The 20,457-nt window shown below is 38.2% G+C and overlaps 3 protein-coding genes across 4 annotated transcripts in view; 1 reads left to right on the top strand and 2 right to left on the bottom strand.

Annotated features, from left to right (window-relative positions):
- The window catches only part of ksr2 (kinase suppressor of ras 2), a 109,913-nt gene extending 103,220 nt beyond the window's left edge, over nucleotides 1–6,693 (bottom strand). The window contains exon 1 of the mRNA XM_080894727.1: nucleotides 5,937–6,693. Coding sequence (XP_080750853.1) covers nucleotides 5,937–6,110 — 174 coding nt within the window. The 5' untranslated portion in view covers nucleotides 6,111–6,693. The remainder of the gene's footprint in view (nucleotides 1–5,936) is intronic.
- A 1,440-nt stretch (nucleotides 6,694–8,133) lies between these two features.
- rfc5 (replication factor C (activator 1) 5) lies at nucleotides 8,134–13,520 on the top strand. Its single transcript, XM_080894975.1, has 11 exons — nucleotides 8,134–8,297; nucleotides 8,839–8,903; nucleotides 9,208–9,344; nucleotides 9,453–9,532; nucleotides 9,661–9,734; nucleotides 10,223–10,382; nucleotides 11,034–11,115; nucleotides 12,014–12,143; nucleotides 12,423–12,500; nucleotides 12,912–12,966; nucleotides 13,104–13,520. The coding sequence occupies exons 1-11, from the start codon at nucleotides 8,251–8,253 to the stop codon at nucleotides 13,201–13,203; spliced, it is 1,008 nt and encodes a 335-aa protein (XP_080751101.1). The 5' UTR covers nucleotides 8,134–8,250; the 3' UTR covers nucleotides 13,204–13,520.
- Nucleotides 13,521–13,834: 314 nt separating this feature from the next.
- Nucleotides 13,835–20,453, bottom strand: wsb2 (WD repeat and SOCS box containing 2). Of its 2 annotated transcripts, XM_080894972.1 has the most exons (9): nucleotides 19,834–20,453; nucleotides 19,449–19,617; nucleotides 17,564–17,766; nucleotides 17,340–17,471; nucleotides 16,723–16,823; nucleotides 15,282–15,478; nucleotides 14,892–14,981; nucleotides 14,688–14,804; nucleotides 13,835–14,073 (listed from the first exon to the last, which is right to left on the bottom strand). In XM_080894972.1, the coding sequence occupies exons 1-9, from the start codon at nucleotides 19,871–19,873 to the stop codon at nucleotides 13,860–13,862; spliced, it is 1,263 nt and encodes a 420-aa protein (XP_080751098.1). In that variant the 5' UTR covers nucleotides 19,874–20,453; the 3' UTR covers nucleotides 13,835–13,859. The 2 variants fall into 2 exon arrangements, with proteins under 2 accessions (XP_080751098.1, XP_080751097.1); XM_080894971.1 differs by lacking the exon at nucleotides 19,834–20,453 and having other exon boundaries at nucleotides 19,449–19,825.
- Between the last annotated feature and the right edge of the window lie 4 nt (nucleotides 20,454–20,457).

The raw sequence follows: 20,457 nt of genomic DNA on the forward strand, positions 1-20,457 counted from the left end.
TTGGTGAGGGTACTGGTTGTTAGTGACTCCACATACAGCTAGGTAACAAAACAGTAAGAGAAAATATAACTATTTAACTCTACAGTGTAAGATTTATTGTTCAAAATGAAGAGTTTTGTTTAGTTTGTGCATTCAAGCAGGACCCTCAATACACCTTGTTACATCTCTTTAATGTTTCTGGCTTATTATTTAAAATATTACAAAGACTCATAACTATCATAAAGTCGCAGTCTGAGCACATTTGGCAAACTAAACTAATAACAAGAATGGACAGCATACTGTACAGCAGGTGCACAAGCATAAGCTACTTGGTCTAGCGGACTAACAATAGCACGCCACAAACTGAAAATTATCTTGGATTTTAACACTTCTCTTTTCCCCCCCCTTCTGTCTGCTTTCTGCACATATTGCTAAACAAGTTTAAATCTTCTGTTAGTGCTGCTTATATTTTCAAAGTACCTGGACATCAGTGCATCGCTAAGGCTCAGATTGGAAAGGTCATAAGGTTTACAATAGCTACCATCAGCTTTACTGAATTAGTTTCTGAAGTGAAGCAAGCTGCTCGCATTAGCATAAACTAACATTCTTTAAGCTTCATAAAGCTGGCGGGGTTTTTTTGTTTTCTTTTCTCTCTTTTTATTTATTTATTTATTTATTTTTAAAACACTAGCTGATATATGATAGCACCAGATAGCTGCACAGCAGAGGCCTCTAAACTATAATGATCAGCTGTGGTAAAACAGAATTTTTCGAAAGCAATATAATTTTGGCTAAAACGACTAAACCAACATAGCTGCTAAAATGAAGTGCTCTTTAATCAGATGAGCCTATATCATGCTATTCCCATTAGAGACATGAGCTGCACTGATCTCTTCACAACTGCTATACCGTTAATCCAGATGAACTAGAACACTTGATGAAGTTACAGCAGAGTGTAACTTCCACACCAGCTTTATCTAATCTCCTTAACTAGAGTCCAGTACTTTCCAGCATTATAAATGCCAAGCACTATAATTTAAGCATATTCAACTGCATAAGAAAGAGTGGTGCAATTTCAGACCTTTTTTTTTTTTTTTAAATGCAAAATTGCTGAACTTGTAATGCTGAATTTAGCCCACTGGCAAACTGTAGTACATTTTCAACCATCTATGTCTAAGGAAAAAAAAAAAATATATTTTTTATATTTATATATATATATATATATATATATATATATATATATATATATATATATATATATATATATATATATATATATATATATATATATATATATATATATATATATATATATATATATATATATATATATATATATATATATATATATATATATATATATATATATAAATAAAAAAATAAATTATATGAATAGAGCCATTCTTGTTGTATTAACAGACAGTGAAAAAACAGGAACACAAATGAAGGATATTAAAACAAACTATAGTGATTACTTTTTTTTTTGGGGGGGGGTGCACACCAAAAAGGGAGTGTTGCATCCCTAAAAAGAGGCTAGGGGATGAGTTGAGTAACAAAAAATAAAACAAAAAGAATTTTCAAACATGAGCTTTTTGTTTTTTGGGGTTTTTTTTAAAGAAAAGAAAGAAAGCTATTGAAAGATGACACTAGCTACTTACCAGTAGGTCAAGCACACCACTAAACTGACAAATACTGTTAAAGCACACAATCCTCCGCCATCCAAGAAACACAGCTATTCACTAGCAGTTCTAGCCTGTCCACACCCCACCACTGAAACTGGCCTAGACTGAGCCTGAGTAGTGCTACACCTGCTTTTATACTGTGGTGAGGCTAATTCCTGAGTAGAGACAGCTGTGCACTGGCACCTCAAGAGAAATGGGTGGCAGTTGAATGTGTGGGGCAAACAGGACATACCCACACAACATGCGGGCTGTAACAGTGAGCTTAAACTGCAGAAGTCTATGTGGTAGATGCAGGTGAAAAGAAAGATTTCTCCAAATTAAAAAAAATGTATACAAGCATCTTTTTGCAACTGTGGACATACAAGTTTGAATTATCACCTTAAAAGATAATAACATCTCTGACACACTGTCCTCCTTTTCCTTTTGTTTGGCAGCATTAAGTGGAAATACAGTTTGACACGGTAAAAAGAGTCTTCTGTGGTCATTTGCAACAGGTATAAATACTCATTCTGTTGCGCCTGGTCAACACTTGGTGTGACACAGTTTGCTTCAAGCATAATGACGTCTTTATCCTTCTAAGCTACAGTGCTTGAACTGTTCTTCATATTATTTAATCATCTGACTCTATAAAAACACCATGGTTCCACCTCTGAAGGAAAAAAAATAAACAGCTGATGCTACATTTCATGTTCAGACAAACAAGTTAAAATGTTTTTTTCATCTGGTACATTTGAACATTGATGGATAACACTAGTGACCTAATTTCTACTAGTTGAAATGCAAAATGTAATTGTGTGGCATGCTAACAAGCATGCATCACCCTTCATTTTAAAAAATAGAAAATAGAGCCTTGCTGAAAAATTACTTGGCTGATATTATTAGTCAGTATTGTCATATGTTGGGTTATGTATATTATATTAATAATAATATATATATAATTAATATTATACATAATGACCATGTCCCAAGGTATAAAAAAACAAAAATTTTTAGAATATGAAGCAAGAATATATGATCAGTGTGTTTGAGAAATGGCGTCATCACATAGTTTGCAGTACAATAAATGAGTCTCAACAAGTGATGGTATACAAGCTTAAAGCTTTATGTTTCTAACGATGTGATGGAAAATCAAAACGTTGTTGAAGATTCTTGCCTATGTACAGACCAAACTTAGTTTCATATGACTGAAATAGATTCATTCTCAGAATATCTCAGGAAGCTCACACAGTTCTCACTTCACTAACTTCACTAACTTCACTTCACTAACTTTCTGAAATAACGCAAAAAAAAGTGTGTTTCCCTTTATTTGCAATAATTTCTTACTGATGATAAAGTCTTTCTTTCTAATTAATTCAATTTCTGTTAAAACAACAACAACATTAAACCAAAATATCTACACAGACTTACAACTCGTGGCTGTCAAACTGCTGAATTTGTACTATACTACTTACTTTAACCGATTCATTTAAAGCTTCCAGACATCACCACTATCGAGTTCTATGACTTAATATGGAAAAAGACTAGATTGAACCTGGCATCAGAGCTCTTACTTAAAAATCAGTTATGTACTACAGGTCACAGTATAATGTTAAACTTTTGAAAACATAGCCAAATAACAACCCAAATTTTTGTCCAATAGAGGACATACACATGATCTCTAATCTTTCCCTATCAAAAGCTACAGGTCACGTTGATATTTTTCTTCTGTCTCCTACATACAACAAGGCTGTTGTACAAGAACTTATAAAAAAATACTTTTGGTTACTTTTTATTATCCACTTATCCTGATTAAAGTCAGTGACATAATTGTTTGTTAACTATATCAAAATTGGTGAATTTAGGAACAGTAATGACTATCATGTGATTGCAGAAAAGCATTAGTTTGTAATGTGTTACTTCCATCAGTAATTGATGAACCATCTACGAGACTAACTTTTTATTGCTGGACAACAGGAAAACTTGATCCATAATCATACTGTACATTAACCAAAGATGTATGTGTGACATTCTGGCTGTAGCAAACAAGGGAGTGACAACAACCACTGATAGTTGAGTGTAATGAGCTAAAGAAGTAGAAATTCTTTCTCCGAAGTTGATGTATACAGACAGAGCTTTAATGGACTGAAAAGGCTATCAATGTTACTTTAATCAATAATAATTTCCCTATAACTCTGCTGAGCAATTTAAATGTGACTCAGGTTTAAAAACTTTATAAAGTCAGCAACCATGATTTCCTATGTTCCAATGTTCATCCTAGTTTTGAATGATAAAAAACTGATAGCGACTTCCTTTTATTCAAAGCTTTTGCTGAAAATTCAAAATGCTAACTCTGATTGGCTTATTCCATTGAAGCTAGTAAAGGGTATTAGGTGTTCAGTAAAATTGTGAAGAAATGTTTCCACAGACCAATGTTTGCTTCAAAGTTCAAACAGAATAATAAGTGAATGTTTTGAACCTGCATTGTAACCACCTTCTTGTCTTTTTTTTAGCCTAAATTTTCCTTGGATTACAACGCCATGCAGAAATGGCTTACACTACCCCTGTTGCTTGTTGCATTCCTGTTGAGTAGAACAAGTGATACAAACTACACTAACAAAGCAACAGCATGGAAACAGTGTGTAGCACCAGTAATGTTTAAAAATTTGCAAGATCCCTTTAAGGTGGGAATGTAAGTTTGTGCATGCTTTACAGCAAGCTGCACTTTGAAAACTCTTGTTTTAAAGGATAATGTCTCTCAAATTCAGTGTCAATGTGAAAAACCTCTGTCTTTGTAATGTAACAACCTGTCTAACAACCTGTGGAAGACTGAAGTTAAGCATAATTTTAAAATGACAGAGAAAGCGGTGCTCCTCGCACTCCAAATACAATCCTTTAACTCGGCTACTGAGAGAAGATTATTTTTCCTTCAACCAACGTGTCCGTTTTATACAGGTATTAGCCATGCAGCACAGTTGCTACAAACATGCTAATAATGTATGCCAAAATTTTCTGAAAAGAACTGAACACATAGCTTGGGTATATCCTAACTTTTGGTTTAGGCAAATTAAAAGGATATCCCTACCCTTCTTAAGTTTGGAGAAATAGGTCAAACTATGACACAATCAATAAAACCATTCTGATAAATCCATTCACAAAAATTTGTCAGGCTAATTTTACTGGTGAAATAAAAATAATACCCCCATAATGCTTATAACTAGTAATCCAAAACGCCTTGCAAAGCATGCAGGGAACATAGTGAACATTTATCTTCACAGTGTAGCCTGCTCATTGCTGGCAGAGCATTTGCACTTTATATATGTAATCACTTGGATTACATTCCTGTCCCCTGTCCAGCACTTGCAAACTCCGTTTAACAGCTCAGACATCGATACTTTGCAATATGTTTATGTGTTATGCACAGTCTCATATTCCTGTGGGGATGAGATTAAGTATGTGCCACTCACAAGTGATTTCTTGGTATTTTGTTAACATAGTATCTTAATTATTTTCCCACTAGGACTTAAAGTCTGTTGATGGCGCACACAAAGACTCAGTGGTGAGTTTATGGAGACCTTATCACTTAATGGTATTTGTTTCAATCTCATGAGACATCACAATAACATTCTTACAGGCCCTAAATGCCGTGCTGTGTCTGCAGTGCTCAATAGTCTACAGTGAGTTTTCAGTGAGCTTATCGCACTTTATTGCATCTTTATATCCTGTAACAGGGGTTTGTTCGACTGGTCTAAGTAGTCTCAAAAAGGGCAGCCTGATATCTCAACACACAACATGACCATTACGTAACGCAGTTTACGGAATACCCCACGGGCCAATTAACGGATAACGATATTTTGTAACAATTTCAGTAATCTGCCAGCCTTGCATAACGGCAGGGCCTGGCTGCGAGAACAGATGCGCAGGCTGGCATATTGCTAATGGATTGTAAACACGGGCTGCCTATAGGCCTCGGCTGCCTCAGATATTATTCTGGTGGAGAAGAGCCACCTTCTCTCCCCGCCACCTGCAGAATGCGCAAGTCTATAACAGCCCACTGCAGCCCCGTGGCCTCTTGATTTATTGCACTGCACAAAACAGATAGCAGTGGGCTTTAGCTGAAATCATTATATATTTATGCAGTGGCAGCAGAAAAGCAGTCTGCCGTAGAAAAGACACATAAAAATTATGCATAGTGGCCTTGAAATAAATAACAAACGGCGGCAGCCCCCCACCCCCCCGTATTGATTTGAATGTAGATGCACAGCAGAAATCCGATGATTCCGCTCAAAGGGTGCTTACCTCAAGCGTTCGTATCTCTTTTTGTGTCAAGTCGTTGGATGTGGCACATTTGGTCCGTAAACCCTCCAAACTAGAAATGCTTATGTCTATCATATTTTGCACCAACTCGCACTGCTGCAAGGCTTTCTGCAAACTAAGATGCTGCTCCTCGCTTTTTGTCATCTCCTCGTTCATAGTTTTGTGAACAGTGGACGTTATTTTTCCGTTGCACTTAACAAAAAAGGAATGAATTAATTCAAAAACAAGGGGGAAAAATATTGATGATTATTCAGGAAAAGAGCGTGGTGAAACCCACGGAACGGAGCAACCTGCAAAACGCCATGAAACGAGATGTTGAAGGTTTAGAGACGGGCTTTGAGCCGTGAGAGAATCGACTCCATTGCAACAACAGTCCTCGTAGTTCCTGCTGTTTCATCAAGGTGTCTCTGGTTGTGGGCTAAATCAAACACAGTATGAAGATACCAAGCGGGACTACGCGGTCTGCATCCATTGGGTTCCACTTCTTTCAAATGTATGTTTGGGGGGGAAAAAAGAAAAGAACAAGAAGAAGCTGTTCAGCGCACCATAAGTAGACGCATCGGGGAAAAGCCTGCTGGTTTTAAAGGTGCTGATGTGCGGACTGGATGCAGGTACTCCCTGTCTCCCTAGGCAGCAGCTGCATCCCGGTTCTCTCCCACCACACCGACATGTTTCCTGTCAATCAAACCCACAGCAACAGCATCGCATCGCCCAGGCACCACCGTGAGGGGCCGTTCTCGCGAGATTACAGAGCAGAGTAGAGAGCTTACTATGCTTGAAACGCCAGGCTAGAGGTTAGAGACAAAACTATCCCTTTTTACATGTTTGAAACAAAGATGTCCTTTTACTGAATATGTATGATATCTATTAGTTTACTACAGGCTCATGCTGTGTGCACACTTATATAGCCTGCAGTCCACAGCCACACACACCCCTTCAAAATATTTCTAGAGAATGATTTAAATATGCTTTAAAGTTAAATGGAAAAACAAATATTCTTTTCCACTGATTCATGTGAGACATTTAATTTTGGCCTAGTGAGACAACTCTGTACTATGCCTGTTGATGTTTGTATGTGAGTAGAATCTTCTGTTTTTTATTGTGTGCCTTATCTCATTTCTTCTTCCTCTGTGCTCAGGTTTAATTTGCAGAAGAGATCTTGATCACAGTGAGGCTCCTCAGTTAGAATATAGGTTATAACGCAGACATTACAAATAGAAACTGGATTGTTCAAAAACAGCAGTTGCAGGGAAAAAAAAATAAACCAAACATTAAGGATTGAATGCTGTCAAAATGCAGGCTGTGATATTAAATTGTTATCCTTGACTGATGCAGTATAATGCAGCCTGGGAATCAAGATGCTTTGGAGGTTGCCAGCAACAAATCTGAGAAGTCAAGCTGATTAAAGAGATAGGAGATGGTAAACAAAATCTTGTGTACTTTACTGCTCACAACTTTTTTTCACTAACCTATGATGATCAAGAAAATGTTTCAGAGAAACCTGTCGTGTAAAGTATAGGTTAGGTGATATTTCAAATTCAGGCTCTAGATAAATATATGGGCACACTGCACTTTTTTGACATATGGACAGATATGTGTATTTTATTGTCAGCACCATTACCAGAACAGAAAATAAATGCAAAAACATGTAGAAAACATTTGTGACACTCTTTGTCATGTGTTAAGATGCTTAAATATTAACACTTACAAAGATAAACTATAATGAGATTAAGATGTCAGTGTCGTATAAAAGTGAACAAACTACATCTAAGAAGGAAAGGTGTAGACTTTCTTTTTTTTAAATTTAACAAGACGTTTAGTGACACGTGACATTTATTTAAAAAATCAAGATAGCCAGAACACTTTTTTTCTTTTATTTTGGTGATTAGGACTTTAAAGACTTGTAGTTCTTGCTGTTGGGAAAAAAACCTACTCCTGAGTTTGATTTTAATTTTCACTGATTAGGGCAAGGAATTGTTCAAAATGGGAGAGACAATATTTAAAAATGAAAGAGGAGATATATATCTTCGTTGTTATGATGTTTGATATTGTGTATCTTTTATTGTTACAATTTCTAAATCCCGTTATTATTATTTTTTTACAGCAGAGAACAAGTCACCGATACTCCGCCCATGAAAATGACAATGTGATTCCATTGGTTGTACGTGGTGACGTGTGACGTACGTTTTGTTTGCGGAGCGCGCCAAACAGGGCCATCAACAGTAGTAATCGCAGTGGCTTAAACTCTGGAACCCTTTTGCTCAGCTTGGCGTAATATTCATGCTTGGTAGGATACATGGCTTCTACAAGTAAAGCGCCGCTACAGACCAGAAATTTACCATGGTGAGCTGAAACTCGCTGTTTATCACAGAATGGTTCAAAAAGTTATTGCTAGCTAGCTAACATGCCTACTGTCAAGCTAGCTGCTCGCTGCACTGAGTAGACTGATGCATTCTGTGAATTGCTAGCTTTATATACATATAATAAATGACGTTAGTTATTACGCATAGTTGTAACATGGAAGGAAATTAGCTTGTCTTCAGTTCGGCTTACGTAAATCTTATCAGTCCATCAAGCATTAACATGGTGCCACTTCAGCAACAGGTTAACCGAAAACCTGCAGCTTCTGACTGCGGTGAAAGTACTGTAAGGTTGACGTTTTGTTTATAATAAAGGGTGATGTTACGAAAAAAAATATGGATGCGGAACTAAAAAGTGGCCATATGTAATGTGATATGTCAACGTTTGTCAGCGCTTATCATATGTGTCCGTAAACGTTTCAATAATTTTCTTTAAAATTCTTTCGAGGTTGCTTATTTGCCTTGCTGTAAACGCAGTAGTTATTGCAAGTATGAATGCGTGTGTGTGCGTTTTCCTGTTTCAGGGTTGAAAAATACAGACCACAGACACTTGATGATCTGATTTCACACAAAGATATTCTGAGCACTAGTAAGTATGTGGACTGCCAGAATAACAATACTATAAAACTGTATAACATGACACTTATGGATAATCAAACTACTTTTAAAACGTAATAAACTGATAAACTCAATGCTATCTGCCAGTGTTTTTGACTCTTGAGCTTGTTTACTGTGGTTATACCGTCACTGTCATTAATGAGTCATGGTACTAAGTCAGCTGGCTTAAAACTTTTATGTTTCAAACTATTCAAGGGGGGTGCATATGTGGATTGTTATAGAAATGTTGGTTACTTGTATTTAAACAGATTTTCATTTGTTCTTTTTATTTCCAGTCCAAAAGTTTATCAGTGAGGACAAGCTTCCACACCTTTTGTTCTATGGCCCACCTGGAACAGGAAAAACCTCAACCATACTCGCTTCTGCCAGGCAGCTGTACAAAGAGAAGGAGTTCAACTCTATGGTGTTGGAGGTATGTTACAACTCCTCATTAGAAGATTTGGATTTGCTGAATTGTAAAGGTTTTTGAACTTGTAACTCTGCCATTTTACATTAAAATATAACTAATTTTGGTTTATAGCTCAATGCATCTGATGACAGAGGTATTGATGTAGTACGAGGTCCCATTCTGAGTTTTGCCAGCACCAGGACCATCTTCAAGTAAGACTAAAACACTTGTAGAGATTTTGACCAGAAATAAGTGTTCTCAATACTTTTATGTGCAGTTAAGAAGTGCAATGGAAATGTAAGCTGCTGCCTTTGCTTTTTTTATATATCTTGTCCTTCAGGAAGGGCTTCAAGTTGGTGATACTGGACGAGGCCGATGCCATGACCCAGGATGCCCAGAATGCATTGCGTCGAGGTAAGCCATCTGTTCGTTCAGGCATTACCCACTGTGAGGCACACGGCTCAGTGAGCAGGCAATTTGGCTGCTGCTGACTTACAGTGTATCTACTTTTAAACCTGGATATTTATTTAAAAAGCTTTACTTTGCAGAAGAGTGGAAATAATTATTGAATTTAACTGTGAGATATTTTGTAAATTTAGTCCAACCTGTGTTTTTCTAATAATGTTTCCATATTTCATTTATAAAGCATCTATTGCTGCTCAGTGCCGTTTTATATTTCTAAATAGATGCATGGTGAAGGAAGAGTGGATGATATTATTGGTATATTACTGTCAATTCTAAATTCTCAGTGAGGTGGTTTACAATCTTAGCAACATTAAGCAAGTCCTTAGGATAGATTATTCAAAAAAGTGGAGTTTTTTTTTTATTTACTAAGATGTTGCCAGAATTTACATTTTAAACTTGTTTCCCTGCTTTCATCCCACCCTTGCTCTTTGTCTCAGTCATTGAGAAGTTCACAGAAAACACTCGATTCTGTCTCATTTGCAACTACCTTTCCAAGATCATCCCCGCCCTGCAATCTCGCTGCACCAGGTTCCGCTTTGGTCCGCTTTCGCCAGACCAGATGATCCCTCGGTTGGAGCACGTTATCCAGCAGGAGAAGTGAGTTAATGTGTGAATGCTTTCTCTCCACTTACTGTTGTTGTTGTTGTTGTTGTTGTTTTTTTACATCTCATTGAATTATTCCCAGAATTGCTAATGAACTTGCCAAATGTATTTGTACCTGTTGGCCTCCCTGGGCTCCGCTAATTTGCGTATAGTGAGAGAAATAACTATTTGATCCCCTGCTGAATTTATAATTTTGTTCATTTCCTTGTAAGTGAGCATTCTCAAACTTTTATGGTAGTTTAATTTTAATAGAGACAAACATAATACCAACCACATTAAAGATTGTTTAAAATCCAGAGTCTTTGTTCTTATGTTACGTTTCTGTTGGGTAATGTTTAGAAGTTTAGGGCTTCTCTGTGTGTGTTTGAAAACAGTTTAAATCAGGGTGCAACATCAACCCTGGCCTCTCAACTGTACCAGGCCCTGAAAAACCAACAAATGCCACAATAGGAAATAAATGTTCTCATTGTTTCACATTTATTGCTATATGCAACTTGAGATAGAAGAAATTAATGAACAGACTTGGAATTATTTTTGATTGCTCTATTTATTAAATGTCATCAATTATGTGTTCATGTCGCAAGTTTTAATTTAACGTTGATATGATTTAAAAATAGTTGATTATGTCATTACTTTTTGTGACAGTATTGACATCACGCCAGATGGAATGAAGGCTATTGTGACCTTATCAACAGGTGACATGAGAAGATCGCTCAACATACTGCAGGTATGGCCAGAAGTTCATCATCAGCGTTGTTTAAGATGTGGATGTCATATTCAGTGTGGCCGTTTTTAAACAGCGAAAATATAGCCACTGGCCACTTCATTAGTTGCGTCCCCCCTTTTGCTTTCAGAGCTGCCTTATTTCTTTGTACCATTCCTTTGAGGTGTTGATCCATATTGAGATGATTGAATCACACAGTTGCTTCAGATTTTTCTGCTCCACATTCAGGATGTAAATCTCCACTACATTTCGCATCCAATATATCCCAAAGGCTCTATTGGATTGAGATTTGGTGAGTGTGGAGGCCATTTAGGTACAATACATTTATTGTCATGTTCAGGAAACCAGTCTGAGATGATTTGAGCTTTGTGACACAGAGTGTACCAAGAAAATATCTCCCACACATTACACCATCGCCAGCCTGAACTGTTGATACAAAGCAGAATAAATCCATGCTTTCAATGTGTTCAAGCCAGATTCTGACCCTGTCATCACAGTGTTACAGCACAAATTGCTTTCCGTTAAGCTGCACGTTCTTCTCTAACATCCAACAGCGCATTTTCTCCCAGAGAATAACCACATACTGGATATTTCCTCCTTTTTTTTTTTTTTGCACCATTCTCTGTAAACCCCAGAGACAATTGTGTGGGAAAGTCCCAGTAGACCAGCAGTTTCTGGTTACGTTTCTTCCCCGTTCTGATACTCCGTTTGAACTTCTTCAGGTTGTCTTGACCATGTCTACATGCCGTAATGCATTGAGTTGCTAGCATGTGATTGTATTTGCATTAACAAGAATTCAAACAGGCATATCTAATGAAGTGGCCAATGAGTAGTATATGTTATATATCCAAACTGCAGATGGGTAGACTGTACTGCATGTCATCCATCTCTGTGATTTCAGAGCACCAGTATGGCCTATGGGAAGGTCACAGAAGACACAGTGTACACCTGCACAGGGCACCCCCTCCGCTCAGATATAGCCAACATCCTCGACTGGTGCCTCAACAAAGACTTTACTTCAGCGTACAACCGTATCCTATATTTAAGTTCTATGAAAGCTGCACATTTCTTGTTTTTGACTATGCCATTTTATACTTTGAACATTTCTTATGAAGTTTAGCATATTCCAAGAAAGAACATTTCTTTCTTGCAAATAAAACTTTAGGTTAATAGAAGGTAGCTGTACCTAAATGCTTTGCAAATGTTTTTAAAGATTCGGTGACTTTTTTTTGAATGGTGGGTTAACGAACAAAAATTCATATTAGTAGTACAGTTTATGATCTTGCATTTCTTTAACACATGGATGAAAGAAATCCTTGAGCTGAAGACTCTGAAAGGTTTGGCTTTGCATGATATTCTCACTGAGGTTCATCTGCTTGTACACAGAGGTAAGGAACATGCAAGGGGGGGAAAAAATCACACGTTTTTATTTCTTTCTTTAATTTAAGCACCCCAGCACAAAAGCCACCCTCCTTTTATGCCAACATTTGATTGGCTGCCTCTCGCAAACATAAGGTTTGAACAGGTGGATGGGGTTGCTGTGCTCACAGACCAGCCCTAACCATAAAGTATTTGGAGCAGTCTTTGGCCACGTGTAACATGAGTGTCAACCATAGTAACAGCACATGTTAAAGAAAACACGCAATGGGGCCACTTTAAAACCCACTGAAAGGTTGGCGGTTAGTGACGTGTTCAGTGTTAAAGTTTTAAGCTCACAAGTTTGTGCATTAATGAAAGTTTTTCTGTTTTTACTATCAAAAGCAAAGTATCTAATTTTTAAAAATGTTTTTTCTTTAAAGTGGATTTTCCTCCCGCTATTCGGATTAGTCTGCTCATCAAGTTGGCCGACGTAGAGTAAGTGTGATGCTTTTTAAAAAAATATTTACAATGTAACAAGTCATGTTAATATAATAAAGACACCAACATGTTGATTTCCACACGTTGTGGCAAATTTTTTTATTTCCATTATTGCTCATGTTTCATCTCTTCAGACATCGGCTTGCATCGGGAACCAGCGAGAAGATCCAGCTGAGCTCCATGGTTGCAGCTTTCCAGGCAGTGAGAGAGCTCGTGGTCAGCGAAGCACCTTAGATACAGTAATGCAACGATGGTCTTTTTCCACAGTGGGGTGGGGGGGGGGGGGGGGCGGCAGTGTAAAAGATGTCTGGAACAATGCTAGCAGCTATCTGACTCACTCACATCTGCATACAGAACCAAGATGGAAGTCGATCAGCACAGTGGAAAAACGAAACAAAAGATCCTTTTGGCACTTTTGATTTAAAAGGTGGACTTGAAAAATCCTATTTTCAGTTTAGTATCACTGCAACCAGGTAATCAGTTCATTGTCCAAAAAAAAGTCATTGAACATGTGTATGTTTTAATCAGTTTAATAAAACCCTTTCTTATAAGTCCAGTTGCTGCAATATTAATGTGCCAGTACATTAGCAGTGCATATAATGGTAAACACAGGAATTAGAAAGTATATATATCTGATATTTACACAATAAATTAATAGTATAAAACTGTTATTCAAGTCAACAATGTGAACACTGAATGTATGCTTTGTAGTACCGCAGTAGTGCAATAAATGAAATCTTAGTGCAGGAATGTTGCATCTAAAGTATCTTAAAATATGCTTAATCTGCTTCATCAAGCTTTCAAAGCATTTGTTATCAGAAAATACAAGGCGTTTTTAGGATCATAGTTAATCGCTGAAAATGTCAGTTATTTATTTTTAAAGTTCCTATTTAACTTTCCCACTCCTCTTCATCTGAGGAGCAGCAGGACTTGAGGCGTTCGGGGATGTTTTTGTATGTGAGGTACTCGAGGATCCTCTTGGGGAGGGGCAGCGCCTCAATCTGGTGCGTGGAGATAGAGTGGCGCAGGATAGATCGACACAGGTGGCACAAGCTGGGCACCGCACTGGGTGCCCTCCAGAACCTCACGTGGCCATCTCTGGTTCTGCCAAAAGAGACACATTTGCATGTTTATTCAGGGGCCAGTTTTCACAAAGATACTTTAGACTGGTGTGTTCAGGGATGGTCCTAATTTTGCTTGTAGATTTAATGCGTCTAATGCAAATCAGATGGTGTCAATAATGTAAAGACAGGTCTCATTTTCACCTTTAAATGAATCAAACTTCCGTACTATCTCAAGCCTAAGATTGATGTTACCATGGTACCGACAGGTAGCTTTGACTATTAGTACTCGAAAAGACAAAATCGTTGCTTGTAATTTACCAACATTATGTATTAGAACAGAGTTTTAGATACTGAATTGCTTTCAGCCACTTTTGTATTTTCAAAGGAGCCACTGCACTAGATGGATCTGCATATCTGATCCCCCCACCAATATATTATATTTAACAGCTTAATAACTGGGGGTTTTTTGACTAAAAATGAATGATATGAGAGCCTAATTTCATGGATAAGTTTAGCTGTATAAATATACTTTATAAAAAAATAAAATAAAATAAATAAAGCTAGGAAGTGGGGTAAACTGAATTTTGGCATATAATGTCTATCGACCACCCTCTGTAATATTGTGAATCTATGCTGAAATGAAAGCATCCTTACCCCGTAGCAACAACTCCCCCTTGTGGATGGTACTTGCAGCACAGTCCATTAGAGTCTCTGTCTCTTTTCGTCTCCATCACCATCCCTTTCTCCCCCAGCTCCCAAATCCTAAGAGCTCTGCAAACGCAACACATCTGTCTGAAAGCATCTTTCCAGTGTGTAAAACATTTAAGTTATATAATATAGCATTTTCAGATAACTGACCTGTCGTCTGTCACAAGTGTCAAGTGCAGACCGTTTGGAGAGAACTGTATTGCTGATATTTGGTTTTGCCCATAATCTTCAAAGTAGTCACTGTGCAGAAGAGAAAGAGCGATGACTTTGAACTGCACCAAGTCAAAGTCAGACGCTCCACATAGTATACATAGAAAACAGATTGCAAAAGACAAGGACACTAGGACATACTTTCACATGCCGTGTCATACGCAAACAGAGATAATGACAGTGTGGGCTGTTTGGTTCACAGATTTAAGCTTCTGTACTTAAACTCAGTGGTAACAACCCGTTTATTTGAGTAATTTGCGGTCTTCTTATGTAACCCATAGAATGGAGTCTTTGTGCACAATTTTAACCCTCAAAGTTGTACAAACTCACGCCAGAGTGGCCAGTTTCTCTGCTGTGTATGGGTCCCAGAGGTCGATCCACCAACTGGAGCCGCTGAAGGCTGCAGTGGCGAGAATTGCCCCGTCAGGAGAGAAGTCACAAGAAGACAGGAGGTACACGGTCTTGTGGGCCCCTCCTGTCAGGTTCCTGATGAATGTATATGAACGTAGACTCCACAGACACACCATCTGATCAAAGTATAATCATGCAGGGTTAATGAGACTTTATACCTTGCTGGAAGGGCTGTTTTTAATTTGGAAAATTAATGTAGGTTTAGTCGACGCTCAAAGTAGCTTGTCCCTGGGGTAATTAATTGCTGCAGAACTGAAATTTTTTTTTACAAAAGCTAGTAATTTGTCAGTGATGTACTTGCTTGGTGTCAGCAGGACACCCTGAACCACGCAGCAGCGAGTGACTATGCTCTTAAAGTCTAATATTACACAACGTTATGCTGTCTGCTTTCCTTTGAAAATGAGAATATGTGAAATTGCCAGTTTGACTGGAGTGTTAAGACTTCCTGGTGCTCCAGAAGTTTCTAGAAAATGCTAAATGGCCTAAAAACATTTTAATAGCAGGAGCAGGTAAAACAGACCACTACAATTGATATTCAGAAGCACCCACTAGCAGATAATTTCACTGAAAATGGATATCTCCTATAGGTGTTTAACTGGGTTGGTGTCAGCTGACTAAAGACATAAAATATAAGTCTCTGTATTTTCATACTCAAACCAACCAGAGCCTTTAGATAGTGATATTGTCATCCTGTGAGAGACCACCCCCATGAGGACAGAACTGTTTCATCACCAGATAAAGATGATTACTCAAAACAACATGTCCTAAAATAGCCCCACAGCATAACAGAGCCACGCTCAGTGGAGAGATCAAGCATTCAGGTTTTTCCTATAATTTGTCCAGGACGTATGCAACTCATATCCATCAATACTGGTAGCTGTCAAAAGAAAACACCACTAAAATAACTGAAGTTTGCAGAAGATTAAATACTTTACATAAGCAAATATCAACAAACTTGTTAGGAGCAAGAATTCAAATAGGAAAATATTTGAATATACCTTCAAACTAATTTCATTGTCCTAGAAAAACTAACGTGATGCAGGATTGCATTTAAAGCTGCCCTTTTAGACAATTTGTATCACACACTTTGAGCCATTCTCCTGATTAGACTTGTGGACAAACAACATTAAATTTGACACAGAGTTGAATGAACAGGGTCGCCCAAATCCATGTTGATAATGTTCATTAAAAACTGATAAAAAGAAGGACAAAAGGACACATTCAGCAAGCTTAGAGACATTAAGCATTTACAAGTGTTTGAGTTTTACATGCACAAACAAATTACTTAAGTTATCTTTTACAGTGCTCAGTACTTGATGAATATGACCTAATACGGTACTTTTGCAATGAAACACCTCACCCTGTCAAATCTCCCGACAGATGCAATCATGCTACAGTCAGATGATACGCAGCAGGAACTAATCCAGTCTTTATGGCCATAAAGCACCTGCACCTTTTTCCCTAAAACAGACAGGAAAAACATGGATGTAAATGTAGACGAGAGACTACAAAGCCTCATTATTTTTACTTTATTTTTTAAAATGACAGTACATCTCAGCTCCTGATTCCTGAATGTGTAAGCACAGCCATCTGCTAGCTTTAACCTCTTACATTAGAACAGAAGGTTTATTTCAGCTGAGTTTCACAAGATTAAACAGGGGTGAAGTAATGAATAGACAGCTTCAGTCATTAAGACCCTGTCTGCAAAGCCTCCAGAGTTGTTTGGTGACACGTGACAGTTAATATTTAACAGTTTGTTTTAAATGGGTGATCAGGCAAGCTCGAGGTGTACTTTGACATTTGAAAATTCAGCTGAAAAGCCTTGCAGTTCTAAGGTTATCTGCAAGAAAACAATTTGAGCCCAAGTAAAAAGGACGCACCAAATATGTAGATTATATTTTGTCCAAAACATTTTTTAAAAATAAGACGGTTGTGACTGCTACTCACAGGTATTTCTCATAAATATCTGAAAAATACCTTTATGAGCCAGGTCCCATATCCTCAAAGTTTTGTCCCGAGAGGATGATATGAGTGTGAGCGTCCCATTCTGAGGAAACACCAGGTCCCTTACAACCCCTTCGTGGCCGTGGAGATCAAAAACAGCACTGCCTAGAGGAAAGGAAAAGAAAAAACAAGCGATTTGAAAATCCATTTAATTCAGCCAAGCAAAACTAACAGTCACAGAAAAATAAAAATCTCACCTGTTAAAACGTTCCAGATTTTGATCACCCCGTTCTCCAAGCCCGTGGCCAGAAGCAGGCTGTTTTTCCCTTCTGATCGTGCTTTAGCCGGACACGCTGTTGCATTTGATTTTGGAGGTCTGGGCCCGAAGGCGAGCCCCCACACTGGGTGACCACAACTGAAGCTTTTGTCTCCTCTGTCAGTCTCTCCATTTTGACTTTCTCTGTGGGTGAGAGGAGCACCAAGAGTGCAGATGCCATAAAAAACTCCAGTGTAGGCGGTGTGAAGCTAGAGTTGGTGATTAAATGATGCAGCTTTCAAGTGTTGCTGGTCACAGCAGATCTAAACAACTAAACGGTAAACTGAGAGCTGAAATTTGAGTCTTCATGTTTTGCTTTTTTCTTTCACGTTAATCTAAAATAATAGCTGGAATGAATACATCCACTTGCATTCTTCTGCCTCCTTCCATATGTTTTATCAAATGTACCAACAAAATCTACTGAGTATTTAAAGTTGTAAGTCACATTTTTTTTTGCCTTATTTAATTATTTAGGCAAATTCAAACATTGTTCATGGAGCAACAATTCTTTACTGCAACAAAAATATAAAGAAAAAAATAAAGAGTACTGTTTTGTTATTTTGTGTGGTATTGGCAGCAGTGCTGAGCATTTTTCAAACAAATTGGCACTAATGAACACTGCTGAGCCGAAGGGAAATTCTTTGTGGGCACTAGACAGAAAAATACTATAATTTCAGGGGCCTAATTTAGAGGTGTGGGGGTGTAGGGCATAACAGCAAGACCCAAAAGTTTAATATTAAATACAGAAAAATTAGAATTTTTAATAAATAAATAAATGAAAAAAGGAATAAATGACATTACTTAAAGCTATTTTTAAAATCTATATCTGGTCTTACTTTAAACAATAGATGCTTTTAATGCTTATTTTCTGGAGTTTTTATCGCATTCATGCCTTATTTCCAAAATACTGCTCAGTTGCATGAGGATATTTTCACATACTGATTAACTTTCATAACCACACATAACACTAAACACTGGATCTTTATAATACAAAAGCCAGTGCAGAAATGGACTGTGATCATTATTGTGGAGTTGTGCAAGACAGAGACGGGTTATAGAAGCCAAAGGATATTATCATAAGGTTACATTTTAACTGTTTACTTGATCTAGCCGAACATGAAGTAATACTTTTTCCCAGGTGGCTTGATTTCTTACATAAATACAGGCGTGTATTAAAAGAGAAAACAAGGGGTTAAATCTGATTGTCCACCACCATCCCCACCCCACCCCACCTGTGCTACTGTTAATCTTACAAAGCCCAGCGTCATTGTATAAGAGCAGTTTGGACATTTACTCGAGTACACTTTTAATGTACCTATGTTATTCGTCTTTTTGATGCGAGTATAGTACTTGTTTTAACGCTTCAGTTATTTATTTTGTAGATTTTGTAGAGTAACTGACACATATTGTTCGGTATTACTACAGATAAAACTACACACATTTTACTTTAGGTAAAAATAAAATATATTTTTAATACTATTAGACTTACCGATATATTTTGGATTAAGTAAAGATTCCGTCACTTTGCATAACAGTTACTGTATATAAAAAGATGTTTACACTTTTTGTGTAGTAGCCTCTGTAGAAGGAACAGGGCTGCACTTGAGTGTCCCCGGTATTTCCGTCACTGTATTCATTTCGAATCAAGTGTTCTTGTTACCTGCGGGCGCCTCTGTGCCACAATTAATCAAAAATAAAAAATAAAAATCAATCAATCATTCGAAAAGCCCGTGCAGGACCTGCCACCACCACCTTCCACGGAAACCAGAATCTTCGAGGGCGACCTGAATGCATCACGTGCGGATTAAATATACAGTAAAACCTACTCGGAGTCGAGAGGCCAGGCGACGACCCAGACGATCCCGTGTCCCATGGACCAGGCGAACCAAGCTCCATCCGGAGAGAAGTCAACACTCCAGGTTTCACGTCCAGCTCTCTCCACCAAGGACGGAGGTCGCCTGGTCTTCAGCTCCAGGAGAAGAGCCGGGTCGGACGCTGAAGGAGGATAGAAAGACACCACATAATCAACGTTTGGCACGTTCATCCTCTGACAGCGCTTGCAACTCTTAACCCACCAGCGTCCCCTGCTCGGTTGTATACGGTGCCTCTGGAGGTTTAAGGCCATCTCCAAGTAACCGCTGCCTAGTTTCTGATCGTTGCGATGACAACGTACTCACCGAGCTCGGACGACAGTCGCAAATATTCACTTACATGTCGGCTGCAGCTCTGGGTTGTTTTCCGTGGAGCACATCCTTTCGCTTTTCACATTCTTCGCTTTGTGACCGACTTCCTGAACGTGCCCTCCCCGGTTGACCGCAGCATTTAAACTAAAGGAGCTCACACTTTGTACGTCCGTAGAGGGCAGGGGCTCGGCGACAGAGTGCTGTCTGTCAGAGATAACGTGACAAGAAGAAACGAAATGTTCAGTGAGTTCCTGTTATCTGACTCATTTGTACCATTGCCCAACGTGATCACGTCTCCTTTCATGACGTAACCTTATTATAACCCTTAAACCACACCCCCCATGAGATTAAACAACAATCCAGCTTGTTCCTTACACCGTATCCACTCGTTATAACGAGAGTTGGCTTTATTATACCCAAAGTCAGTGATTCAGGGACGTGGAGCGACTTTTTTTTGTTAGTGGGGTCTCTCTCTCTTACACACACACACACTGACACACACACACACACACACACTGACACACACACACACACACACTGACACGCCCCTCTTATGATAGTGGAAAATACCCTGGTACCTTTGGTCAACTGTTTGGGTTGAAGTTCACATTTAATATGAAAATTTCTCACTAAAATATTCATAAACAATGTT

Source organism: Rhamphochromis sp. 'chilingali' (genome assembly GCF_963969265.1).
Source record: "Rhamphochromis sp. 'chilingali' genome assembly, chromosome: 10".
In the NCBI taxonomy this organism is placed as follows: domain Eukaryota; kingdom Metazoa; phylum Chordata; class Actinopteri; order Cichliformes; family Cichlidae; genus Rhamphochromis; species Rhamphochromis sp. 'chilingali'.